This window comes from Lissotriton vulgaris, chromosome 10 (assembly GCF_964263255.1).
Source record: "Lissotriton vulgaris chromosome 10, aLisVul1.2, whole genome shotgun sequence".
Classification (NCBI taxonomy): Eukaryota; Metazoa; Chordata; class Amphibia; order Caudata; family Salamandridae; genus Lissotriton; species Lissotriton vulgaris.
In genome coordinates, this window is record NC_141698.1 from 81,487,571 (window position 1) to 81,514,557 (window position 26,987).

Consider the following 26,987-nt stretch of genomic DNA (forward strand, 5'->3'; position numbering starts at 1 on the left):
ATTAAGCTAATGGGTCTATAATTAGAGGGATCAGATTTACTACTCTTTTTAAAAATTAGCACAACTTCTGCTGCACGCCAGCTTTCAGGAAAGGAGCAATCAATAGATAAAACATTAAATAAATAATTGATATAAGGAGCCCAGACTTCGATTGCATGTTTGTAAAGGTCGCCAGGTATTTTGTCCGGACCGGGGGCTTTACTGCTTTTTAGGTCGTTTATTGCCTTCGTGGTTTCTTCCAAGGTGAAATCAAGGCATTCAGGGGGTGAAGGTGACCAAGTATCCTCAGCAGCAGCACTGTCATATTGTTTGTACAGGGATGTAAAGTGGTTTACCCATGTTAGTTCATCCAAGAAAGTGTCATTAACTGCTCTTCCTGCATGCCCCCCATTAGCAACCAACCTCCAAAAGCCAACATTGTCGTTTGTTTTGGCAGCAGCCAGCATATCTGCCCAAAGAAGCTCTTCCCATGCTTTTTTAGAATCCTTTAAGACGTGCTTGTATTCTTCCCTTGCAAGTTTGACATCCAATTTAGAGCCCTCTTTTATTGCAGTTAGAAGACTCCTTTTCGCCATCTTACACGAGCGATTAAACCAAAGCTTCCCATGGCAGCCCATCCTTATATTTTGCTGGCTCTTCTTTGGCATTTTAGACATGTGAATCTTGAGTTTGTCAAAGAAGGTTTTGTGCAATTCAACAAAATGTGCATAGTTCTCAGATAGGAGGGGAGTGCCAGCTATGGGGCTAAAGGTTGAGTCAAAGAGAGAATAAACAGCTGCAAGAGTTGTGCCATCTGATAGTAGATGCGACCATTTTAGAGCACGTCTGTTATTATTAACGTGAACAGATTCGCATGGAACATCTGCAACTTCAGTGGGCATAGAGTCACTAAACATACGTGCTTCAATGTGCAGTTCCAGGGGAAAATGGTCACTCTCAACCCTGTTAGATACTCTGAAGTCCATCATAAAGTGCCAAATGCTTAGTGATACAATAATAAAATCAAGCCTACTTACAGATTTTACAAAGGTTGGTTGTTTGGATAGGTCAGATGGAAGGCGGCCATTGCAAGCTCGTAAACCATGTTCAACTGTTAGCCTTAGAATTTGAACGGCTAACGTAGTGCACTTGACGTGAATGGCAGTCTCGAGCTGGGGGATGTTATAGGCGTGATCTTCATCCTCAAGAGCCTCAGTAATGCCAAGAATCGGTTCATAATTACAATTCAAGTCACCCCCCAATATTACTGGAACCTCACCGACTACTGTTTTAAGGAATGAATCCAAAATTTCCAGCGTGGGTGAGACCCTAGAGTGACCTATGGGTCTATTGTAAATGTTAATGATATAGTATTGATGCCCTATTGCAGTAGTGATCTTTAAGGCTAGTATATCCGGAGTTCCTGTATCTATGCTTTCAGCTTTTATAGATAGTGTAATTTTAATCCAGATAATAAGACCCCCGCAGGTCGTCCCCTCTCTGATTGAGTTGCCACTTTATCAAAAGTTTTAAAACCCATCCTATGTGGGGTTTCCATGGCCCATGTTTCCTGCAAAAGGCAGATTTCACCAGAGTCAATGTAACCCGCCCAATCAGGGTCCTTCAAGTTTTTTCCAACTCCAGCAATATTCCAGGATAAAAATTTCAGTTCAGGAATTAATGGTTTATTAGAAGGGTCACAGTTAACTGTGGGCACTACTAGGGATGGTGTGGCAGTAGTAATTAAGTGTGTATTATTTATTTTGTTCTCAACATTGGATACCACTGCCCTTATTGTACGAGTAGGAATTTCACCATGACGTTCCATCGGCATGACTGAATTTCCTTCAGAACTAATTTGGTTATAAGGATTAGTTATCCCTGATCTATGAAGATCCTGCCCCACTCCCGATGTGCAATACAAATCATAGAGCATGGGAATACAGTTAGGCATGGTTTCCAGTCAGTCCACCGCGTCCAAACAGCTAAACCTATTGAACATTGGGACCCCAGACCACGCATTAAGCTCTGCTTGTCTGGCTGTATTTGGTGCATAACCATGAAACAGATTAGGGGTGTTCCAACCAGGGCCTTGCTTTTGGATTCTGGGAGGAGGGTAAAAGAAAGAAAGGGGTCTAGCTGTAATAGGGAATGTGTCTCCATAAGATTTCCATGCACAGATTTGTTCCGCACTGTGCGGTTCCTCAAACGAGACAACTATACAGTCCCCCGGAACTGACTTAGTCATTTGTCCAACCCATGGCACCCTCCGTACCATCAGAATTTTGCTTCTCATGTGATTTGGAATCGGTTTATTTGAATTTAACCAATAAATCACCTTGTTTTTTAGTGAAGCAAAGTTCTCTTCATTGTGATTTTGTAATTCGGGGACACCAGTGAGGACTATAACAAATGGACTGGCATCTGGTGGCAAATCAATATATCCTCCCCTGAAGTTATTTTTGGGGTACGCTGTCTGGTGGTTGTATGAGTCAGTTCTATGTACTTGGGACCTATCGTGCGCGGGTTTCTTAGAGCCCTGGTGGGGTCTGGTTATCTCTACTGGCTTCTGGGGAGCAGAAGATTTAGTGGCCAGAGGATTAGTTGTGGAGGCATTTGCTGGCTGTGGTTTATTACTTTGAGCAGTCCCAGAAGGCTGAGATGCAGTGTTGTTTGCCAGTGGCCCATTCTGAACTATAGAAGTAGGTGCTGCTTGGGTGGTGACTTTCAAGTTAGAATTTTTATTTTTGGCTACCCCTTCTTTTTGTTTTAAAACACTAAATGGATTAGTATTTGGGGTAGCAGCCACTGGTAAAGTTTGAACATGTATGGGCCCGTCATTACCATTGCCATTAAGGCTTATACTTGCTAACGTAATAACCCTCTTCTCTACCTCAAGTAGTTGATTTTCAATACCAGCTAACCTGACTTCTAATGGCCTCAACAATACTTTAAGCGTTTCCCACACTATTTTCAAAAATTCTTCCCTGTCCCCTTGTGTAGAATACCTAGATGTAGAGATATTCTCACCCTCTTCTATTTGAGTATCCGTGCTTTGTGCCGGGTTGGACAGCCCTGTATTGTCCGTGCTACATTGGTTAATAGGGGGAGTAGGATCAGTCCCTGTAGTTGTGCTAGTGGTCCGCTATTCAAGACCCCCCGAAAAAGTTTGATTTGATGCTACCTTGGCCTTCTTTCTAGCATAAACTGAAAGGTTTTTGCGTTTGCGTTTAGGTGGTGGTTTAGCATTATCACAAGTAACATTTGTGCCAGTTCCCCCCAGTACTATGACCCCCTGGTTGGATTCAATAGAGGGTTCAGGGGGTAAGGTGTTTTCTGGAACTATGCTATCGGTTACATCATTGCTGCTTACTTCTAAGATGTCAGCAGAAGCTGCCCCCTCATTAATAGAGTGTATTTCAGCCAAGGCGATTATGGGGACAGGGCCAGTAACGCGCTCTGGCGTTTTAGAGGTTGCAATATGACCCAAGGATGATTTCTTTTTCAGTGCCAGTTCTATTGACAATTTCCTAGCAGACTCCAGCTCTATAGAGACTCTGTGCTGGAGCTTAGTGATCTCATTATCTATAGACAGGCTTGTCCGTGTGATAAAGTCATCAAGTGTCCCAGTAACCTTTTTGCCGTTTTTTGTGGTTTTGCTTCGTGTGGCTCTAACAGACATGTTGAAGGATTCTAATGTTGCCCTTAATAAGTTAAAATATAGACAAGTTTTGCTACGTGTTGGATAAACCACAACCAAGGGGGATGGCCCGGTCCGGTCTTATTCGGTCTGGAACGGCCGGAAACGGCCCAGTCTTTGCCCCGTCTTCGCCCACGCTGCGTCCCGCGCTGCGGGAGTTAAAGGAACTTAAATAGGGGCGTGGAGGGCGGGGGGCGGGCCGGCAGGGAGAGCGGACCGGAACGGTCTTGCAGGGACTTCTGGGTATTGAAGTCCCCGCACGCTCGCAGCCCCGCTGGTTGCACACACCCAGTTAGCCTCTCAGAACCCGGACTCCTCTCCACGTTATTTCAGCCCCGCCACACACAGCGAAGCGGCACCCGCGGAGCGGGTGCGGCAAGATGTTGAAAGAAGCGCTGCTGTGACGCGCTGGTGATTGTGCAGTCCTCCGTCAGTGCAACTCTGTAGCAAGGTAAAGATGACCCACTCGCTTGGCCGCTGGAACGCCCTTTCCAGGTCTTAGGGGGGCGGGGGCGGGCCGGCAGGGAGAGCAGACCGGCAGGGAGAGCGGACCGGAACGGTCTTGCAGGGACTTCTGGGTATTGAAGTCCCCGAACGCTCGCAGCCCCGCTGGTTGCACACGCCCAGTACCGCCTGTTAGCCTCTCAGAACCCGGACTCCTCTCCACGTTATTTCAGCCCCGCCACACACAGCGAAGCGGCACCCGCGGAGCGGGTGCGGCAAGATGTTGAAAGAAGCGCTGCTGTGACGCGCTGGTGATTGTGCAGTCCTCCGTCAGTGCAACTCTGTAGCAAGGTAAAGATGACCCACTCGCTTGGCCGCTGGAACGCCCTTTTCAGGTCTCAGGGGGGCGGGGGGCGGGCCGGCAGGGAGAGCGGACCGGAACGGTCTTGCAGGGACTTCTGGGTATTGAAGTCCCCGCACGCTCGCAGCCCCGCTGGTTGCACACGCCCAGTACCGCCTGTTAGCCTCTCAGAACCCGGACTCCTCTCCACGCTATTTCAGCCCCGCCACACACAGCGAAGCGGCACCCGCGGAGCGGGTGCGGCAAGATGTTGAAAGAAGCGCTGCTGTGACGCGCTGGTGATTGTGCAGTCCTCCGTCAGTGCAACTCTCTGTGTGTTGTGCGGATTGCCAAGTGTGGTGGACGCGGCGGTCTACAAAGCAGCCAGAGTGAGCGAGTGTAATAAACCGCTCAGGCTCCACCAGTTGGGAAAACACGAATTCCCCTCTACACACTTTACAAGAAAGTAAACGGCCAGGGTTGCAATCAATTTTTCGTTTGTTTGGAGCGTTGCCTATTCCCAGGAACATCTAATTCAATGGATATTCCTTCGCCATTCTTGTGGGGTTCAGTTAACCATAAAAACGAGCACAGCCAGAGACAGAGCATGCAATTGGTTATTGTATTTGCTTTGTTGATAGCATTACAGCTGATGCATAGTTGTCTTCTTTCACTGTAGGCAGTTTTGTTGGAAGCAATCACCTCAGCATGTCAGGACAATTTCAGGCCCTCCATTCGTCCACCGTTCTAATTTTTCTACCCAGAAAAGTTGGTCTTCCACACCAGCCCAGCTTTCTTGCCCAAAGCTGGTTCAGCTTTTCACATAGCCCGTCCATTGTTTTTCCTTCCTTCTTCCCTTCTCATTCCTCCAAGAAGGATGAGCAGCTACATGGACTGTAGAACCCAGGCTTCCAGTCTCCTGCAATATTGACCATATTTGACGGTACACATTGGATGACCATTTCTTTTTTGGCTTTCCAGTAGCCTAGAAGAGCAAGTCGGACATCAAGCACACCATTTCACTTTGGTCACCTTCTTTATCAAGATCTGCTATGCAAAGAAAGTCCTTCCAGAGAGAATTCATGGTCTTTTCACTGGAGCTGTGGCTGGTTCCACAGCTCCCCAAAAGCCACCTGGTTTCCCAAATCTAGTGAGCATCTATTTGGCCGTCTCTGCATGCTATTGCATCATGCCTCAGGCATGCAGTGACTGGGTACTTTGCCCGAGCTATCTTAGTTTATTAGTTAAGTTGGCCTCACTATTGCCACTTGCCTTGGAGGTATTGCTTTGGGACTCGTTCATAGGATGAGGAATCTACAGGAAGATGTAGCCATCAAAAGAAAAAGTTACTTACCTTTGGTACCCATGTTTCTGCTGGGTACATAATATTCCTATAGATATCTCCCTGCCCTCCCTCTTTTCCATGTGTTAATGCTGTCATTAATAAGATCCCATGGTATGCAAACATGTTATGTGCTGTAATTGTCACTGTCATCGATGCCCTTGATTCTTCTCTACACACCCCACTATAGTGTGGCAGAAGTATCAGGAGCTGATTGCTTGCAGGTTGGTACCTTTTACTCAGCAGTGACACACCTGAGTTGCGCCAGACGCCGCAAGGTGCCATTGAAAAGCTATTGCTAGGAGAAGTTCTTCTGGACGAGTCTGACTCATGCGAACAATATGCAAGAGGAATGCGTCTACCATAATATCATTACGGAAGGTAAGTAACTTTTGCTGTACTTTTATTCTGTACCAAAGGTATTCCTGTTCACAAGATTTACAGGTTTGTCATTTGGCCATCAGAGTACACTTTTACTAAGCTTCCTTTCTTGGACTTATAGACCCAGAAGTCCAATTTAACCACTTTAATATTCAGAATCATTCAGGTTGTGTTTTTTAAAATGTGTATTTGTTAGATTACACCATCCACGTGCAAATACAAAGAGCATATGCTCCATTAATTACTTAAGAAATCTCTCACCCCATTTCTCCCGGCAAAGTAGCATTATGTTAACTCTCAAGATTGATGGCACAGAGTTCCATGGATGCCAGAAACAAAACATTTACCACTAATGTTCAGAGGAAAGCTAAGGGATATTTAACTCACACTGACGTATTGTTGGGATTTTGTTAACCAGACATGCTGATTTGTGTAGTTTTGACCACTCTAGTGTTAGGCCAGACTGCGGATAGACATGCAAGACATAAGATCTTTTAAAAATAGATTTTGTTATGCATTCTTCCAGTAAATAGAACTTGTTAACGCACCCTAATCCGTATAGGGCGAACCTGCAGATCTGAACAGTTGATCTGAAAGAGACACGTTAGTGATAGATTCCTTACCTTGGAATATCCCCAGGCGTCAGACTGGATCCGGAAATTTTTTGCGCAGCAGTACCCTTGCGCGTCGGTAGGCGTCGTCTGTGGCTTCGCGTCCGTCGTGGGCGCCGTGAAGACGTCGTCGTAGTACTTAGACGCCGCCTCCGCGTGCTGACGTCAGTTATTCTTTTTTCCGCGCCAGCTAGCGCAGATCTGAAAAAAGTTGTACCCAAGTCACTGTTTGACTAACCTTTTGAGATCCTTTTTGATCCATTTTTCGAAGTCTATCGACTCCGACGTTGCCAGTAGGGATGCCCGGGTTCAAGCCCTGCGCCGACTGCAACCGAATGATGTCAGTTACCGACCCCCATCGCCGGTGCCTGCACTGTTTGGGCCTGGACCACAACGACAAGGCCTATTCCGACTGCTGGGCCCTGACGAATAAGGCTAGACTGGAGCGGTCCCGCAAGCGACTCGAGCTTCGGCAGTCTGCCCCGCGACGCTCGAGGTCCCGGTCCGAAAGGAGGTCGAGGGACCGGTCGCGGGGCCGGAGCCCCCACAGTTCCGGGAGTCGTCATCGGTCTTCGGGCTTGAAGTCCTCAGGTAAGAGGCACAAGAAGTCAAAGAGGCGCCATCGCTCTTCTGACTCCCCCCGCTCGCACGACGCGGCCGGGGGTTCGGGCGACACCGCCCACGCAGCTCCGCAGGTGTCGCGGCCTGCCCCACACTCGCCGGACCCTGGGCAGGACGCGACGCCGGGGGAGATTGCTGACTTCCTCATGGCCATGAGGGCGCTCGCTCCCCCGTCGAGTTCCGCTGCGCCTTCAGGCCCAGCGGTTCCGACTTGGACCCCATGCGGGCTGGTTGCTTTGGCACCAGCGCCGTCCGGGGCTTCGGCCTCGGCGCCGTCGGCGACTTAGGTCCCGACGCCGCAGGGCCCCACTAGGTCCGGTTCCGGACCCGGGTCGTCTTCGGTCGGCCCCACGGGTGTCGCCCCCGGCGCCGTCCCAGGACGACATCCTCCCTGGTCCTGTCCTCGATTCGGGTCTGGCGTCGGAGCGGCGCCGTATTCGACGCCGCTAGGAGATTTTTATTTCAATGACCCGGCCCTATCTTTTGAGCCTGAGTACCAGGCTGTGGGTGATGAGGAGGATTGGGAGTGGTCTGAGGACCCTCTGGCACGGGAGTATCAGTCTTCTGTGGACTGGACAGGAGAGCTTGGGGAGGCCAGTGGGCTGGACACTTCGCCCGACACTGGCTTTGTCTCCCCTCCTAGCGTGGCTACGGAGGAGGGGGCTGCTTATAGCGTGGTGCTGATGAGGGCGGCCAAGGCCCTGGGCCTTGAGCTCCCCGTCGTGGCCGTGAGGACTAACCTCCTCACTGAGGTCCTTAAACCGCAGTCAAGCTCGGCCGAGCCTCTGCTGCCGTTTAATGAGGCCTTGTCAGACGTTCTTCTGGGCACTTGTTCCAGGCCCGCCACAGGACAGCCTGTGGATAGGAACGTGGCCAGACAACACCGCCCGGCTCCGGGTGACCCTTGCTTTCTGTCTACCCATCCCACCCCTGAGAGCCTGGTTATCCAGGCATCCAATTCCCAGACCGCATTCCCGTCGGCTCCCCCCGACCGGGAATCTAAGAGGTACGAGAATTATGGAAAAAAGATATTCTCTTCCCTAAGTTTGGGATTGCGGTCCGTTAATACCGCGTGCCTCTTAGGCCGATACACCCGTTCTCTGTGGGACACGGTCGCGGATGTGCTGCCACACTGCCCGTTGGAGGTAAGGGCTAGACTTGGCCAAGCCCTGGTGGAGGGCCGGGATGCAGCACAGCATTCCATCCGGTGTGGGCTGGACACTACCGACTCTCGGGGCAGAGCGATGTCAACGACGGTGGTGCTTCGTCGTCACGCCTGGCTGAGGTCCGCCAATTTCTCGGCCGATGTCCAAAACACACTTATGGACATGCCGTTCGATGGCCGTCGCCTCTTTGGCGACAAGGCAGACCATGCGCTTGAGCGCTTTAAGGACTCCAGGGCTACGGCCAAGTCCTTGGGCCTCTCGGCCCGCGCCAGCAAATGGGTGCCTATGGCTCCTTTCGTGGCCAAGGAAGGGGCGCCCCCACACGTGCCGCCAGCCACGCTCCGCAGACTAACATCCAGCGCGGTGGCGGACGTGGAAACCGCTGTGGCGGTGTTCGGGGTCCAAGGCGAGGCCAGTCCACACCTACCCCTGCAGCATCTGCCTCAAAACCTTCCTAGTCCGTGCTTTCAGGCCCATGTGACGCCAGTGGGGGGCAGGGTTCGCCATCACCACTCCCACTGGCGCACCGTCACATCGGACAGGTGGGTGCTGCAAATCGTCCGAAGGGGCTACTTCCTCCCCTTCGAGACGACCCCTCATGCCATGCCACCGCAACACCACCGCGTATCGGGGGATCATTTGCAGCTTCTGCAGGAGGAAGTTTCGGCCCTCTTGGCCAAGGGGGCCATCGAGCGCGTTCCTGGGCCGAAAGTAGGGTGTGGTTGCTACTCCCACTACTTTCTGGTACCCAAGAAGGGCAAAGGGGGCCTACGCCCTATCTTGGACCTACGGAACGTCAACGGCTTCCTCTGGAAGGAGAAGTTCAAAATGCTGACTCTGGCTCAGGTGTTACCTGCCCTGGACCCAGGAGACTGGATGGTAGCGTTGGACTTGCAGGACGCTTATTTCCACAACCCCGTCCTGCCGGCCCACCGGCGCTACCTGCGGTTCACGGTAGACCACGAGCACTTTCAGTTTACCGTGCTCCCCTTCGGCTTTACCAGCGCCCCACGGTGTTTACAAAAGTGATGGTGGTGGTCGCAGCTCATCTGCGCAAGTTAGGGGTTTCAGTCTTCCCCCTACCTCGACGACTGGTTGTTGAAGGCGGGCTCGCCCTAGACAGTCGTCAGCCACCTCCAGACGACGGCAGATCTCTTGCACCAGCTGGGGTTCTCCATCAATGTGCCGAAGTCACACCTGTGTCCCTCTCAGAAGCTCCTTTTCATTGGAGCGATTCTCGACTCGGCGCAGTTTCGGTTTTACCCACCCGAGCAGCGGGTTCGGGATATACAGGCTCTGATTCCAATCTTTCAGCCTTTATCCCGAGTTTCGGTCAGGTTGACGCTGCGGCTTCTGGGGCTGATGGCTTCCTGCATCCTTCTGGTGCATCACGCCCGTTGGCGGATGCGGGCTCTGCAGTGGGACCTGAAGTTTCAGTGGGCCCAGCATCAGGGCAACCTGTCCGACCATGTCCTGATCTCGGAGGGCACTGCGAGACAGCTGCAGTGGTGGCTCACGGACCGCGATTGGGTCAGCGGCAGATCCCTCTCCCTTTCCCAACCGGAGCACGTAGTTGTGACGGACGCGTCCCTCCAGGGCTGGGGAGGCCACATGGGAGAGGTGGAGATCAGAGGCCTCTGGTCTCCGGCGGAGTCCCTGCTCCATATCAACCTTTTGGAGCTATGGTCGATTCATCTAGCACTGAAGGCATTCCTCCCCTCTGTCCGGGGGAGCGTAGTGCAGGTGTTCACGGACAACACCACCGCCATGTGGTACTGCAACAAACAGGGCGGGGTGGGGTCATGCACCCTCTGCCAACATCTGGAACATCAGGGCGTGACCCCGGTGGTTCAACACCTGGCAGGTTCTCTGAACGCCAGGTGTTGAACTCAGCTGCCGGTGCATGATGGATCACGAATGGCGTCTGAACTCGGACGTGGCGCAAGGTCTCTTTCTGCAGTGGGGAGAGCCTTGGTTAGATCTATGCGCCACCGAAGAGAACACGCAACGTCATCAGTTCTGCGCGTTGGAATTTCCAAGGCGGCACTCGCTCGCAGACGCTTTTCGTCGCGAGTGGAATTGCGGTCTGTTGTACACCTTTCCGCCTATGTGGCCGGGAGTGCTGAAGAAGATCAAGCGCGACCGGGCACAAGTCATCCTTGTGGCTCCGGACTGGGCACAAAGGTACTGGTATCCCGAGCTACTCAGTATGTCAGTCGATCCCCCGGTTCGTCTGCCTCTTAAGGAGGACCTTCTGTCGCAGCAGCAGGGGACGGTCCTCCACCCGAACCTGTCCAGTCTCCACCTCCATGCTTGGAGATTGAGCGGCGACAGTTGAGGCCATTTGACTTGCCTCCTGAAGTCTGTAACATCATTCTGGCAGCCAGGAGTCCCTCCACAAAGTCGGTATACGCCTGCAGGTGGTACAGATTTGTGGCATGGTGCACAGCAAAGGCTGTGGATCCTCTCTCTGCCCCTCTTTCTGAGGTTCTCCTCTTCCTTCTTTCTCTTGCCCAGCAGGGCTCTGCTCTGGGCACTATCAAGGGCTACCTTTCTGCCCTTTCAGCCTTTCTGCGGCTGCCTGACCAGCCATCTTTGTTCAAGTCCCCTATTGTAAATCGATTTCTGAAAGGCATCACCCACACGTTTCCACCTGTTCCCTTTGTGATGCCTCAGTGGGACATGAACCTGGTTCTTACTTTTCTGATGTGCGCTCCCTTTGAGCCACTTCATAACTGTCCTCTTCGCCTTCTTACTCTGAAGACTGCTTTCCTGGTTGCCATCACCTCTGCCAGGAGAGTGAGTGAGCTCCAGGCTCTATCCTCTAAACCTCCTTTCCTCTCTGTTCATCCGGACAAGGTTGTGTTGCGGACGAGACCTTCGTTCCTGCCCAAGGTTGTCACGGCCTTCCACATCAGGCAGTCCATTACCTTGCCCACCTTCTTTCCGCCTCCGCATCCCTCGAAAGAGGAAGAGAGGCTCCACCGTCTGGACCCAAAACGTGCGCTCTCTTTCTATCTGGATCGCACACGCCAGTTCCGGGTGGATGACCAACTCTTTGTTGGTTACGTGAGCGCTAAGAAGGGAAAGGCGGTGCACAAGCGGACCATCTCGCGGGGGATCATCTTGTGTATCCAGGTGTGTTACTCCTTGGCTAAGAAGGAACCCCCTGTTAGACTGAGGGCTTATTCCACTCGAGCCACGACGACTACAACTGCCTTGGGACGAGGAGTGCTCTTGCAGGACATTTGCCAGGCAGCTACGTGGGCCTCGCTGCACACGTTTGCAAGACACTATTGCCTGGACAGCCAAGTCCGGAGGGATGGCTTCTTTGGCTGTTCCGTCCTCCAGGACTTTCTGGTGTGATTATTGGTTCGCAGACCCACCACCGGGGTTGGTATAGCTGGGGTATCTATTCTAAGGTAAGGAATCTATCACTAACGTGTCTCTTTCAGATGCACAAGTTACTACTTGTGTAACGATATATCTGTAAGAGACATTAGTTAGTGATAGATTCCTTACCGACCCACCCATCCTCCCCGTTCTGCGAACCGATATCTAGGGTTAAGGTCATCCCCTTTCAGGGTCCTAGTTTCATTGGCACCAGTGTTGGTTTTTAGCATGGCTCTGTGTTTCTGGCGCGGAAAATCTGTGCCTAAGAACTGACATCAGCACGCGGAGGCGGCGTCTAAGTACTCCGACGACGTCATCACAGCGCCGACGACGGACGCGGAGCCGCAGAAGACGCCTACCGACGCGCAAGGGTACTGCTACGCAAAAAATGTCCGGATCCAGTCTGACGCCTGTGGATATTCTAAGGTAAGGAATCTATCATTAACTAATGTCTCTTACAGATATATCGTTACACAAGTAGTAACTTGTGCTTCCCTCTTTCTCAAATAAAACTTGCTTCAGTTGAAGAGGTTTCATTCACCTATTTTGTTATCCATAACTTGTTTTTGTGCAGCCTGAATTTTTTTTAAGGGAAGTATTTCTCTACCAATAGGGCTAAACTGTGGTGTTGCATTTATTTTTCAAGTTTGGGTTTATTATTGTTGGTTAGGGAACCATGTATGTTAACAGTTTGTTTTGGAGCCTCTGCTTTCAATTGTATTTGTTCATTGCTGAACAATGGTTAGGACCTCATCGCGTCATTTTCCACCAGTTTAGAATTGACCTCATGAAAGGAATCCCTTTTCTAGTTATCCTTTATGATTTTACTTTCATGTTCTGTGTATCACAGTGCATGATGCGCCTTGAATGACTATAAATAGAAGGTGGCTTGGACTGTTTTATTTGATTTAATGGGGATAAGTCCAGCGCGGAAGGAAATAGTTGCTCAATGTTTGCGATTGCCTTGTATAAGAACAGGGGAAGTCATATAATGCCAGTGTTAATGTACGCTCTCCTTTCAAGTATCTTTCATATGTTTATTTTCTGTGCTCTTATTTCAAAACTACCCCGGGGCGCCAGACCACTAAAGAGAACGATTTTAGTGCTGCTTTTGATGATCTGACTTAACAATTGCAAGATTAAACCAACTATTTGTACGTTAAAGAATTCGAGGCTACCTTAATACGCTCACAACTTAACAAGTTACAATGATTCACTTAATGATATTTCGGTTTGTCGTTTTTGTAGATTTATGAAATGGCTTTACAGGACCTACTGTTGTTCTCATTTTTGAGTTATTCTTAGCTAACACATCATAAACCAAGCTATATACCTTGGTCTTCCGAAGAAGCCAATGGGGATGTAGCAATGCCACTTTTCAATGGTTGGATTAGAAAGGGACCGAAGGAGTAATAATGAAGGTGTGCAGATGGACTTAAGGCGCCGTAGTGCTGGGCACCTGGAGGTGTGTATGGCGACCAGATGGTGCCGGCCCAAAATTCTGAGGTCGACAAAAATAAAGGCTTTTTCCCCAAATTTTGAACCCTTCAGCCATCCAGAGAGATTCGAAGAGAGAGGAAGTCAGAGATTTTCTGATTGGAGTTGAACACTCTTTGAGGGGAACCGAATAATAGATAACTCGTGGCAGTTTTCTTTCGCGATAATGTTTAATCTAAGAGTACAAACGACCTAAGGGGACCTGTTCCTCAGATGGACTAGCCTCTGAAGTAATTTGGACCAGTCATGATACCAATTTACATCTACTTATGGTGAAAGTGCTTGTTACCAGATGTAAAGAGTCTCCTGAAGGTGTCTCTTGGTCCAAAAGTGACATCGATATTGATTTTTAAACTACTCTGTACCTCTAACTATATTGATTTAAAGAAATCCAGCAGAGCAAGGTGTTTTTGAGTTCCTTGGTTATAAATGACTGATCTCAGAAATCACAAAAATCAGTGTACTTCTACTAGGACCCTAGAGGGAAATAGGCTCAGTTTGGGCATTTACCCAGCAACTGTGATGGAAATTTTGCTCTTGGGACTGATCACCCCAGGATCTTCCAAGTCTTTTCGCTGTAGTTCCAGGGCAAAGGCAGCTTCCTGTGCTACATTTCTCACATGATCAGCATTAGAAAGTGTGAACAGGCATGCAGCTCCCTGAGCCTTGTTGTTTGGTGCTTTCCCACTGTGAGGGTTTACCCTCTTGGAGGGGTGGTAGATAACCGCAGAAAAAGGGGAGCTTGTATTGTAAAGTGGTCTGTGGAAATGCCCGTTTCCAACTTCCTCTTAATTAGATAGAGTGGCTTTTATCCCAATATGAAGTTCAGGGTCTTTATCTTTACCTTCTTAAACATAAAAGTTGTTTCCCTTGTGATCTCAGACTTGTTTCAGTGCAGAAAACAGAAGAAATTACTTTATGCTGTTTCTCTGGACAAGATATGGAGGCTTTGAGGGGTCCAATTGCTGAAAACTGCTTTCCTCATCAAATGCTCTGTGGGGCTCCTATTCTGCAGACAAGGAAGACTAGTTAAAAAAACGTGCTGCTTTCTGGTAGGGCATACAGCAGAATAACAAAGTGGCGCAACGCAATGAGAGAATTCTCCAAAGAGGCCGATTCGTAGAGTCATGTCTGATAGAGGGCCTAACAGGAATGAGCGATGGGCACGGCGAACCGCTTGAGTGAAATTACTTGCATGCACGAAGGAATGTTCATGCGATTCTTTTGATTTGACAGATTTAAAGAAACTATTCCAGTGCGGTCTGCAAACTCCTGTGAATGTGGAAGAGCAAGAACCAAGAGTAAATATGTTAATAGTTGTAACTTCTAATTGGCATGCTCAGGATTTTGGTAAGGCCATAATAATATGGTGTGGGGAATGCGCCTGTGGCATACAAGTCAGATGTCACATGGTGGGCTGTGGTATAGACTTATACCACCCAGACCAATGACTTAAAAAGCGTAACTTGAGGTCTTGCCGTGTCAACCCAGAATAGTTGGAGTCTGAAGCTGCAGCCAGCATATGACAAAGTATCCAATGTTTGACATAAAGTCTGCATTCAACATTGCCTACAACACTTCTAAGTTGTGCCATGGAAATCTCCGCTCACCCCCCCCCCCCCCCCCCCCCCCCTGGGTCAGGTTGTGTATTGATTGAAAGTAGCACTATTTGCAATAAAAGTCACCTTTATTCGAGGAAGGCTTACCGAGCAGCTAAAGAGTCCACTTAGGCACTGTTAGAATATTTGTCTAGAAGCAAAATGTGTGGCTATAGGTTTTTGAGAAACATACTTAATGAATAAACGTTCATTTCTGCCTGCAAGTCATTGATTAAACCACTTCTGTCAGTCCGTTTCCCTTCCAGTGACAGTAAATAATTCTCGTGCTCATTAAGTGTGATCTGGCCCACCAGAAAGAACAAAGAGGCCTACCTAACCAGCAGAATGTCTGGCCTGAAGACAGGGATGGCCAATTTCTGGACACTTGTCTTGGAGTCTGAGAGAAAGGGAGAGAACAGGGGCAGCAGTTGGGGACACCACAAAGACATGTAGGATCTATCGGAACTGGCATGTTTCTGTTGAATAGGGTTTTCATGTAGACTTGCCTTTGATGTACCACCGCTTTACAAAACTGTGTTGCGTAAGTATCTTTAGTGCTGCAAATTAAGACAACAGCAATGATGCCGGAGGATTCATATGCCAAGGGCCACTGAGCGTCACGCAGCTACTCCTACTGTTACTGACAAAGTTCCCTCTAAGTCTATTAACTCTTCTGTCTAAATTGTCCATAGCTCCTGCAATGGACAAACCCACTAGGCCTTTACCATGGCAGTGAAAATAACTGTGCCCTAATAACACGTTATTTAGAGCAACGGTACTACTCATTTATTGCTACAGTACTTTGACCAAATTCTAGTTTATTTGCACAGTCTAGTAAAATTAACATAAGAACATTTTTACTGCATTGCAGATTGATTCCGTGTAACTCTTGCATCACACACAGAAACAACTCTTTCGGTACCATGATACCTCTTCAGTGCGATTGAGCATTGATGCACAAAAATAACACATTGAATCTAGTTTGGGTTCAAATAAATACACTTGAAAATATACCATGACATAAACCATGTATGCAGATGGTCAGAGTATAACATGCTACCTTACCATTGTTGTGCAGGGAGAGCCCATCCTTCACTCTAGGCGTATTACATAACATACACATTTCATACACACACACTTATGGTGTTGCGTCTGATATTTCATGATAATGATCACCCTTGCCATCTCTCACCCCCAAACAGCAGGCTGCCAGGAGGTAATATGCTAAAAATGGGGTTTACGCTCATCTTGAGGCTCGTTGCCAGCAGCTTGGCATTCTCGCCTGGCTCCATCTCCAATCCGAGCTGAATAAAACGCACCTTGGTGCTTTTCGAGGTTACCGCAGTGCTCTTTTTCAGCATTGTAAACTTCAATGTAAGTGCAAAAGCAAGGTCTCGAGAGAGAAGATAAGCCTCTTCTCTAAATGTATACCAAAATGTGAATTTACGCATTAAATATCGATGAATAAGCTTTGATTATCTTGCAGCAATTGTGCTTTCGGTAGAGCCGCAGTAAGGGGTTTGAAAGGCATGATCTAGAACCGGCTAAAAATGTGTTAATGTGACTGTAATTACAGAACGCCTGCGTGGCTGGCTCTGCTTCTCGCGCACATTGTCACAGTGTGACGCAAAGCGTTGAGCGCGCTCCTCGGGCTCTGAGAGCTGCGCGCGTGCTGACACTTCCGTACATTCTATTCCGACGCTGCGCCTTGGCAGCGCGTCCTCTGTCTGCAGCCTCTGCCGTCCGCGTCCCGCCGAGGCGCGCATTATCCTCCCCTCAGTTAGCTGTGAAGAGTCCCTCTTGTTCACGCTAATATTTAATTTCACACTCGCTCTACTTATTATTCCGTTTGCGTTTGGCGACAGATAAAAATGGTAACAGTTCAGGTTAAAGAGAGAAAAAGCCTAATAAGCCTTGAAATAACGTATTATAAAAGAAAAAAAGACCTGGGAACCGGTTTTCCTGCATTGAAGAACGCCGTTTATTGTTCCTTAATGTTGTCTCGTTACTGTCTTTGGAAAATAAAGGTAAAAATGAAGGGAGAAAAATATCCATTAAAGAGTGTGGGGGGAGGTGGAAGGTCGTGGAGTGGATGTGTGGTAGGTTGATTGCTGGAACCTGGTGGGGTTAATTAATCAGCCTATTTTTATTAAAATTTTAAAGTAAGTGGCTAAGTTAGCTTAGTCAGTCTTTAGCTAAGTTTGGAAAAATGGATGAGGGAGAGGTGTGGCGCTGCGGCCAGGGTGACTGACTCCGGAATCTGGGGATCCCTGGGGCCAGGGCAGATTAGTCCAGCACCATGTGACTCTGGGCAATAGCTTGCTTAATCTTCCCGACGGCCCCCAGCGCCTAGAGACCCTAACGGGTGATGGTTCGCGATTTACAAATGTGGATTATTATTACAAAAGTGGATTATTATGGATGGATGGATGGATAGGTGGATAGATAGATAGATTTTATTTCACAATGGTCGTCTCCAAGGTTTTCATAGGAAATAGATTTGTTTGGTTTGTTAATAACTTTGGCACTGTTTGACGAATCCTAACAATACTTTAAAAAAAAAGGTTAATCCACCGCACTCTTTCCTTGTAAGTTTCAGGGTGACCTGGCAAGTGGAGGCTGAAAAAGGGGGTCCCAAAACGCCTTTACCCTGTGCAATTTTCCACAGGGCGGTTTGCGACTGCCAAAACGGCTAAACAGAATTAAACCAAATTTGGCAGAAAGCTAGGTCTTGAGCTAGAAAGCGTGCTTTTTGTGATTTGGTATAAATCTGTTAAGCAGTTTTTGATAAATTAATGTTCAAAATGTATAGATTTTTAGTGGTACTAACCCCAGAGTAAATCAAGCTCAAAACACGTGAGCTGATTGGCTGGCTGCTGCATGAAGAAAGCTGTGGCCTCCATTTTGAGACTCAGAAAGTGTGTCTCCATGTCGTCAAAAACAAGTAACAGTAAGCAAAAAGGGGGCAGGGTACGAGTACCCTGGCCACACTTGACCTTATTGGGGTATGGGTCCCAGAGGGACAATCCCGGGGGTCAAATTAAGATCATTATCATTTTTTCGTTTGCAATGCTACAGCAGTGCTCACTGCATCCCATCTGTGTAATTTTGCGGCAGTACAGCTGCACGGAAAAAAAGGGTTCAGGCATTTGGGCGCTACAAGACCATGTCGGTTGACTTACAACAAGGTCTTGTCCACTGTGGGGGTTGGGCCCTCTGCAGTGGAGTCTTGGTCTCCTGCAGAGGCAGGTGTGGGGTCCTGGCCATAGGCCTGGCCCAGTACCCAACTATTTGCCGTGCACAGCCGAAGGCCATGCACAGTATGGGGTAGCTCTAGTTGGGTAATATTATTTGGCATCTAAAAACCCTAACAATTCACTTAAGAAAACTAAGGTTAAAGTGACTTTATAATTAGGTGAAAATGTCAGATAAAATGTTACATTTCAGACTTTAAAAAAATTTACATTCACCATTTATAGTTAATTGAAGTAGCTATAGCTCATGGCCTTACCATGCACTGCTTACTACCTCACATATTACATCCCTCATAGCATGTTCTATACCACCATTGATAACGTCAATGTAATATCTGAAATTGCATTATTGATGACATAATGTGCATTATATTAGAGCTCTTCGCAGGGAGCATGGCTCTTGGATTTGTAAATTCGGGATTAATGTTTACTTGTGAACCTGGTTTCATTTGTAAAATGGCATCTGCTGCAATCATAGCTTTGATTGCTGTATCCTCGAAGCAATATTTGCAAATTGTGAGCATGTGGATGAGCCCTGGCATCCACTCATCCAGGTGAGCAGCAGGAATCTTCTTGATTCTGTCTCTGGATGCGTGTCAGATTCAGCTTATTTAAATATATATTTGACATTGCCTGCATGTTGGATGATAGTAGTGAATGCATAGGTTTATTGCTATAACCTCGTGAAATTCAGAAATTCAATTACTGACCACTGTGGACTTGTTTTGGAAAATACTTTTTAAAACAAAGGCAAAAAATGCACAAAAAGATTGTCAAATTTATACACTGAAGATTAAAAAAATACTGATGTAACTTTAAATGGCTGAATGGAAAATGCATCCAACATGTATCCAACATTTGTAAAGCAAATTTTATCATGCCTCTATTTTCCATATTCATGTAAAACGGAAGTTGAGCATTTGCACTAAAAAACAAGTGAAATGTTTCTTTTTCGTTTGGTCTTGTTGGGCGCTTCTCACCGCCACTTCTTTGTACAATTGAGTTGATTTTGAATCTTGTGTTTCTCCTTGCTCCTCAGACTTTGACTTCAGTGTGCCAGGCTCCATGAAACTTCATAACCTGATCTCAAAGCTGAAGAAGTGGATTAAAATCCTTGAAGGGAAGACCAAGCAGCTGCCAAAGTTTTTCCTCATCGAGGAGAAGTGCAGGTTTCTGAGCAACTTTTCCGCCCAGACCGCAGAAGTGGAGATTCCTGGAGAGTTCCTGATGCCGAAGCCAACACATTATTACATCAAAATTGCAAGGTGCGCGGAACAATTGCAGCGCCGCGTCTCTGTTTAGCGCGAAAACATTTCACAGCTGGTATTTCAGTTGTTCAGTGTAATAAACCCAGATAGTAACAGGTCATTTTTATGGTACAGTATCAATTTAGAAAGCACACACTCGAAATAACAACTGTGGTATGCATAAGTTATCTGTAGTCCACAGTAGGTCATGCATCAGAAATTCAGAGTTTTAAATGAAGGTTGGATTTCATAGAAAAAATAAAGGCTGAAAAAAACGAGATTCTGCCTTTATCAGAAAATATTTTTTGGTTTCTAAATCTTAAGATCACATGAGCATCAAATGAAGCCTGGCAAAAATTTGGAGCAAAGGAGAAGGTTACACAGAAGTCTGTTTATGGTTAATAGATACCCCTGTATTTCAAGGTACATTGTTTCCGGTCATCCTGTCTGACAGGCGATAATGGAATTAGTCTAGGAAATCAGCCTTGCTGCACACCTAAGCACTAATCTAGCCGAGGTCATTCGCTCCATCACCAATGTGTGGGATCAAACATGCGTTACCTAATTGGGCCTTACTGGGGGTCCAACTTGAATCCCTTTGCAGTGGCGGCTGGCATCTAAGGGGAGGGGAGGTACAGGGGCGTTCACGCGCAAAATATTATAAAAAATAAATAAAACTTCCCTAACTTGATGTCCTCGCTCCGGATCTCCTCTTCATCCAGTACCTGGATGCTGGACCTCCCTTGCCCAATCCTGGCACTGCTCACATGCAGCACTTGAGCTGCTTCCTGATTGGAGGGAGCCGCCGCACTCTGCACTCCACAGTGCACTGGAGGCTTGCACTTACTCTCAACCTGAAGTGCACATGTGTAGCTGGCCGTCTCAAGACAGCCGGCCAACAAGACATGCACACGTTAAACAGTGAAACACCAGCTCATCCTCCTCCCTGCTGCTGTCAGTCAGCAGCGACCCGCCCCAACCCTGATGCTCAGTGCGGGACAGGGGATGAAAAGTAAAATGGTAATTAATTACCATTTTAATATTCATCTCAGGGGCCTTGAAGGAGGGGGGGTTTACGTGGGGTGACGCTCCTCTGCTCCAACAGAGGAGCCACCCCTCCCCTCCTACGGAGAAGCCGCCACTTTCCCTCTGGTACAGGGATCTCAGGACCCACATCCAGGCCACGAAGCGATTAATATGCTCATTGAAAAGCCAAGTTCTAATTTTAATTATTTTAAGTATTGTGTTTAGCTTATGAATTTATAGTAAGCAGCTTAATTAAAAAGTACATTCTGTAAATCATATTTAACATCAGTATTACAGTTGACCCAATCATCTGATTTGCATATTTGCTCCCAGGGCACTTGTGCGCATTCCTGAGCGGGTTCACTAAGGAAAGGTTGAAGTCATTCCTGGTTTTCCACAACAAATGTGTGTTTGTTTTATCCTTTGAATGGCACAAGTAAAGGGTTGTTTTTATCACCACAGGTAAAAATGTAAGCTTACATTACATTTACATCATGGTTATCTAAAGTGATCTTGCTTTCCTGCTAAAGCCCATCTGTACCATTGAAGACTAGTCACCAGTAATTGCTTTTGAGTATGTCTGCTATTGGGCCCAGTTTGCTACTGGGCGGGGGGATGGTGTCTCAAAATGCAATACAATAGCACCATCGGTGCCTCCTCCGTTGGAGCAGGGGAGTGTCACCCCACTCAATTACCCCCAAAGATGAAAAACAAAATGGTAATTCATTAGCATTTTATTTTTCATCCTCCGGTCCTAAACCGTGCGTCGGGCAGGGGCCGCTGCTGAATGACCGCAGCAGGGAGGAGGGTGGGCTGATTGTGCAAATTTCAAAGCGCGCATAGCCCTCTAGCCCAGGTGTCTTAAGTGTTAGTTAGAACAAGTGCAGGGCTCGTGTGTCTTTGGGAGCAACTAGTGAGGCCGCTCCCTCCAATCAGGGCACTGCTCTCACAGCATGATAGCAGCACCAGGATAGGTGCCCTCACTTCATCCAGTTACTGAGACTAATTCCGCAGGGGAGGACCGAGAACGTCGGTTCAGGTAAGTGCTGTTTTTTTAAATGAATGTTGTAATTTTCTATGTTATTACCACAGTAAAGTTGAGCTGATATGAGATAAAAAAAATAGTTGCTGCTTCTTCACAGGGTGCTTCTTTAACTTGATTTTACATGGACAAAAAAAAAACACTCGTTATTGGCCACAAAGCCTCTTCAATGTCATTATACCTCATTGTACGATATTAAACCTTCTAGATCTTGATTTTGTGTGTGCATATGTATATATATATTGCACCACACTCCTCCAAAGAAAGAGCAGAGGCCTCTTAAGGGGAAACCATGGAGGTACTTTTATTCAGCAAATTACACTTTTTCGGCGAATACATTTCGGCATCATTACAGCCTTCACAACGGCCCCTCGCGGCGGGATCCCTGGCTTTCACCTTGCGGATACCCTGCCGGGGCTATCTCACAGGGGAATACCAGGACGGGTTCCCTAAGCAAGCGCCAAGAAACCGGTTGGTGATTTGCACTATATAAATTTTTGTACATTTACATTTACATCAGCGCCTGGTGTGTTTAGGAGGTGTGGACACTCCCAGTTTAAAAACATGTCCTGCCGCACAGCGAGAGGTTATCCTGATCTCCGCCCCCAAAGTCAGTGCCTTGGCTCACGTGCTGGAATTAACCTGGTGCGTGACAACTACAGGTCCCAGAATACTGTTGGATCATGGTGAGTAATGCGGGTAAAGTTCGTTTTTAGTGTGCGGTCTGATGAACACCAGATTGTTCCCCACACCTGATATCTTGCGTGTCACCCGGACTTTGGTGCCTCCTTGGGTCCCCTTGACCGCATCAACCTTCGAGGCACAGGAAACCGAATGGGCGGGGGCAAGTCCCGGAATCCAGCTCGCCCAACGCTGAGCACAGTAACTCCGACACCGCTTTCCTCTCTTCCGACCTCTGGGGTGGGCCTGGGAACATACAGTCCCCTGGAAATGCAGAAAGTCCGCCACAGCAGATGCCAGCAAAGTCCCAGGCCAACTTGCAGTACGGGGGCCTCTGTTGCACGTCACTGACACTCGCGCTCCATATTGCATCACACTCCTCCAAAGAAAGAGCAAAGGCCTCTTAAAGGGAAACCATGGAGCTACTTTTATTTGGCAAATTACACTTTTCGGCGAATGCATTTCGGCATCATTACAGCCTCTTCATTGTCATTATACCTCATTGTACGATATTAAACCCTCTAGATCTTGATTTTGTGTGTGCATATGTGTATATATATATATATATATAGATAGATATATATAGATATATATATATATCATTTTTTTTTTAAACACATTAACTTGAAAAAATATGCAGCTCCGCAGAGTGTAATATGCCAATGATTACCATTGTTTAGGGAGGTGGGAGCATCATGATCCATTCAGGTCTTCGCCTTTCATGAGCTCTCGGTGGTAATAAAAATGTTGATATTACGCTGTTCTGCGCATCCTCATGTATGATGTATGTTCTATGCACAGTTTAACATACCTTACTTGACAAGACGCCTGCTTTTCTAATGCCTTTCAAAGTTGCTTTGGTTTCATTTGAGAAAATAAAACTGCCGCTGTGACCGTGGGCTTCCCCTGTGCTTTCATCCTGTACCTTTCTCTGTAGATTCATGCCCCGAGTTGAAATAGTCCAAAAGCACAACACGGCAGCACGGAGGCTCTACATCCGAGGCCACAACGGGAAGATTTACCCTTACCTCGTCATGAATGATGCCTGTCTGACCGAGTCACGCAGGGAAGAGCGGGTGTTGCAGCTCCTGCGCCTCTTGAACCCCTGTTTGGAGAAAAGGAAAGAAACCACCAAGAGGCACTTGTTTTTCACAGGTAACTGGAGTGGTTTGTAAAACCAGAAAGATAAAACTGTGCAGGATATTTCAGCAGCAGGGGCCTCCGCTCTTTTGTGGCACGTGTCTTTGCAGCACACGGTCCGCTGGAGACGTGGGTAGTGACCTCTGGCCGACAGTAAGCAGTTTACCAATGGAGCACTCATTACAGGGACTCGATGATACTGTAATTCTGTCCAAAATAATGCTTTTATTAATTTTGAGAATTTCCAAATTCTCCTGTAGATGAAGGTATTCGTAAAGAAAGAACACACAGAAAAGAATAAATATTTTATCTGTATTTTGATTTGAATGAGTAAAAATATAAATGTATTTATTTATTGAGGGTTCACAGGTATTCAGTATTCCAGGTGATAAGTTGCCCCTGCAGTTAGCCACATTTTAATATTTCCAACAAACGATTTGCTACTTTTTTTCTGCCTATATTTGTTTTATTTGTAGTCCAGAGTGATGTATTGTACACAAGGTTAAAATGGATGATTTTTGTCCTCCAAATCTGTTGTGCCACAGACAACCAGGGAGACGCCTCTCATATTTAAAATTGGACTGTTTGAGGGCCAATTACCAAAATCTGAGATTTGCTTTAGCCAGCTCAGTTTCCTAATGAGTATTACATACCCATAAATGATTAAAAGGAGCGATATAATTCAAACACTGTTGTTTAACAATGAAATGTTAAGTCAAAGAGATTTAACAAAATTGTGAACACTTAATAAGTTCTTAAAAGTGCACGTGAAATAACTTGACCTAGATTGAAAATTCCTAAATTTAATTACGAATTTCCAATTAACCAAAAATTAAGAAAAGGAATTTTCTACAGAGAAATAGTGCAAGGGGGTGATAAGTGAAAAGGTATGAAGCATACAAAAGCAAAAAGAGACGTGAACCTTCCTCCTAAGCCAATGCTATTGAAAAAGTGAAGAACCAAGAAAGGGGCAAGGGGGTGGTGGTGAAGAAGAAAAATAGAAGAAACGAAATTGCGAAATTTATAAGTACTCTGGATATACCTTTCTCAACGGTTGTATTTTGTTTTTGCCCGAGATGATGCTGAGACCCATGCATTACTAAAACTGTAGAAACATTCCATAGCAATGTAGGTTTTCTGTTGAATGTCAGGGGCCCGTGAGGGCTTAGTTACTTTATTTCTACCAAAGAAAATGTTTCGCAAGCGTTAACACAGCCAGTAGGTTTGGGCTTAATGGCTGACAAATTGAAAATATGTCATCACGTTAAAGCCAAAGACATCTAAGAAAAAAAATGGTGTGTGTATTGAAATTTCCCTTTTATGTGAAGTTAAACTTAGGTGGCGAGAAGGCCTTCTTTGAAGTATTCCTATTTTTTGTATAGGTCTATAACAAATGGTGAGTAGTGCTTAATTTGAGCCAGTGGGGGGCACTGACACTTATTTCCTGCATCAGGTGTTTACCAAGCGCAAGAGGGGGAGGAACACAGATCGTAAAGATTAAGGAAGCGAAGGTGGCAAAACTGTAAACAAGCATTGATCAACGCCAATAGGTCTCACCCATGTGACAGCTCTTTCGTTTTGCCAATGTCTCTTAGCCATGTTTTTCAGCAGCATGCCTAATAATTAGTAGTGTGGAGTAGAGTAGCTTAGAATGAAGTGGAGGGGAGTGGCGTTGGAGCAATCACGGAAGCCAAAAGACAGCTTTGAGGTGTAAGTGTGCCTTACAAAAATTATTACCAGGACAGTTGTGTTGCGCCCGACCATATAAACCTCCCATAGGGAAACAAAAGAGTCCAATCCTGTGACAATGTGGTGAAGACTGCCATGATGCGTTCTTTAGAAAGAAGTGGTGCGGGATTACATCCAAAATATTGACTTTAGATGCTGCCATATTGGGTGGGGAGACCGATGTACTCTGACTGACCCCAGAAGCAGGGGGCTAAGGCATATGCATAGCCTGAACTTTTGGCATCTAGAACCTCACTGCTTCCTGGGAAATTGGGTCTGCAGAACACTGAGAGTGCCACAGACTAAAAGGAAAGCCCTGCCTGTTTTTAGAATGAGGAAAAGGCAAGACAGCACCCCTGGAGATGCCAGACTTACAAGAGTAGACCAGGTGGTGTTACCAAAGGCATATCTCTCAACTTAGACTGTCAGCCTTGATCTGGCAACGGGATAGTGCCAAGTTCCTCAGGCCCCGCCTCGAGCATTGCTTTTAGTTCTGGGAGGGGGCACATCTTAAGTGTTGTGTCCTATTCTTCAGATTGGGGAGGTTCCCCGGCTGACGTTGTCCCACCCGTTGAGCAGGGAAGAACAGTACACCGGAAAACTACCAAGATAGTGAAAGGACTAAAGCTCGAAGTGCAGAAAAAGGCATGCAGAAGCAGGCATAGAGTTGAGACCAAAAAATATCCGCCACCTCACTAAGACTAAAACCAAATCTACTTTTTCCAATGTACTTGGTAAAATGTGCATTTAAAGGAAGGACTGAACATTAGTGCAATGGCAATTATGATGATTTAAGAAAAGGAAACAGCCCGAAACAGCCCACTGGGCCCACATCATTTTTTCTTATTGCTTGAATGATATATATATACCCCCTCCCACATAGAAAGTGCAGAACATTTTGCAATATAGTAATACATTTAACATTTTGATTTAGAGCGAGAGAAAAATAGAAGAAAACTGCATGCTAATGGGGCTTCGTCCTCAAAATGCCTCCTTCTACCTCAATCAAAACATTTGGCTCAGTTGCAATATTTCCCACGGCACATGTGCAGTCCTATAAAATGATAACCACTGCAATACAGTGCCTGACAAAATGGAACACGTGATTTAAGTAGAAGAAAAGATTTTAACTTTGTTGGGGAGTCTAGGAAATTAATGCACCAGGCATGAATATTAGGAGGGCTATGGCATAGGCTTGCAGGACTCATGAGTGTGTTCACTTTGGGGAAAGTGAGGGCGTTATACAGGGACAATGAAAATACCAATGAAACCAGCTGACCTTTAAAAGATCAACAAAGTACAGAATGTGTGACTTCAGATTCCGGCTCCGAGATGCAACTGAAGTGGGAGGAAAGCACACTGTTCTTGAAAAGAGCTACACAAATGCAGCAAGATGATGGGGTGAATAGGCTGCACGTACATACGAAGAGCTCCCAAGCCACAGCAAAGAAAAACTGGTGTCCACTCCAATGCGCTCCCGCACTACCAGGCACCAAGCATTCCACAGTCTCTTCAGATAACAAAATAAAAATAACAAGAGAACAGATGTTGCACAGCAGCCCGCAACTGAGACTATAGCGACGGGGAAAGCAACAAAGAAAAGACAGATAAAGGGGTTGTGTACAATCAAGGATTGCTGGGATGAGTGGGGGATTGGGGCCAGCAACTCCGAGAGGTTGTGGGTGGGAGGGGAAAGAAGCAATATAGGGGAAAATGCAATTTCAGTTTCCAGCTTTTAAAACACAGGAATATCTAGAGTACTAGACTGACTCACCCCTGACTCAAATGAAACAAGAT

At 46.9% G+C, this 26,987-nt stretch overlaps 1 protein-coding gene across 2 annotated transcripts in view; it reads left to right on the top strand.

The window, feature by feature from the left end:
• The window catches only part of TRRAP (transformation/transcription domain associated protein), a 737,638-nt gene that overhangs the window by 686,617 nt on the left and 24,034 nt on the right, over positions 1-26,987 (top strand). For both annotated transcript variants that reach the window (XM_086940544.1, XM_086940545.1), the window contains 2 exons: positions 19,366-19,591; positions 23,260-23,477. In XM_086940544.1, the coding sequence (XP_086796670.1) occupies positions 19,366-19,591; positions 23,260-23,477 (444 nt within the window). The remainder of the gene's footprint in view (positions 1-19,365; positions 19,592-23,259; positions 23,478-26,987) is intronic.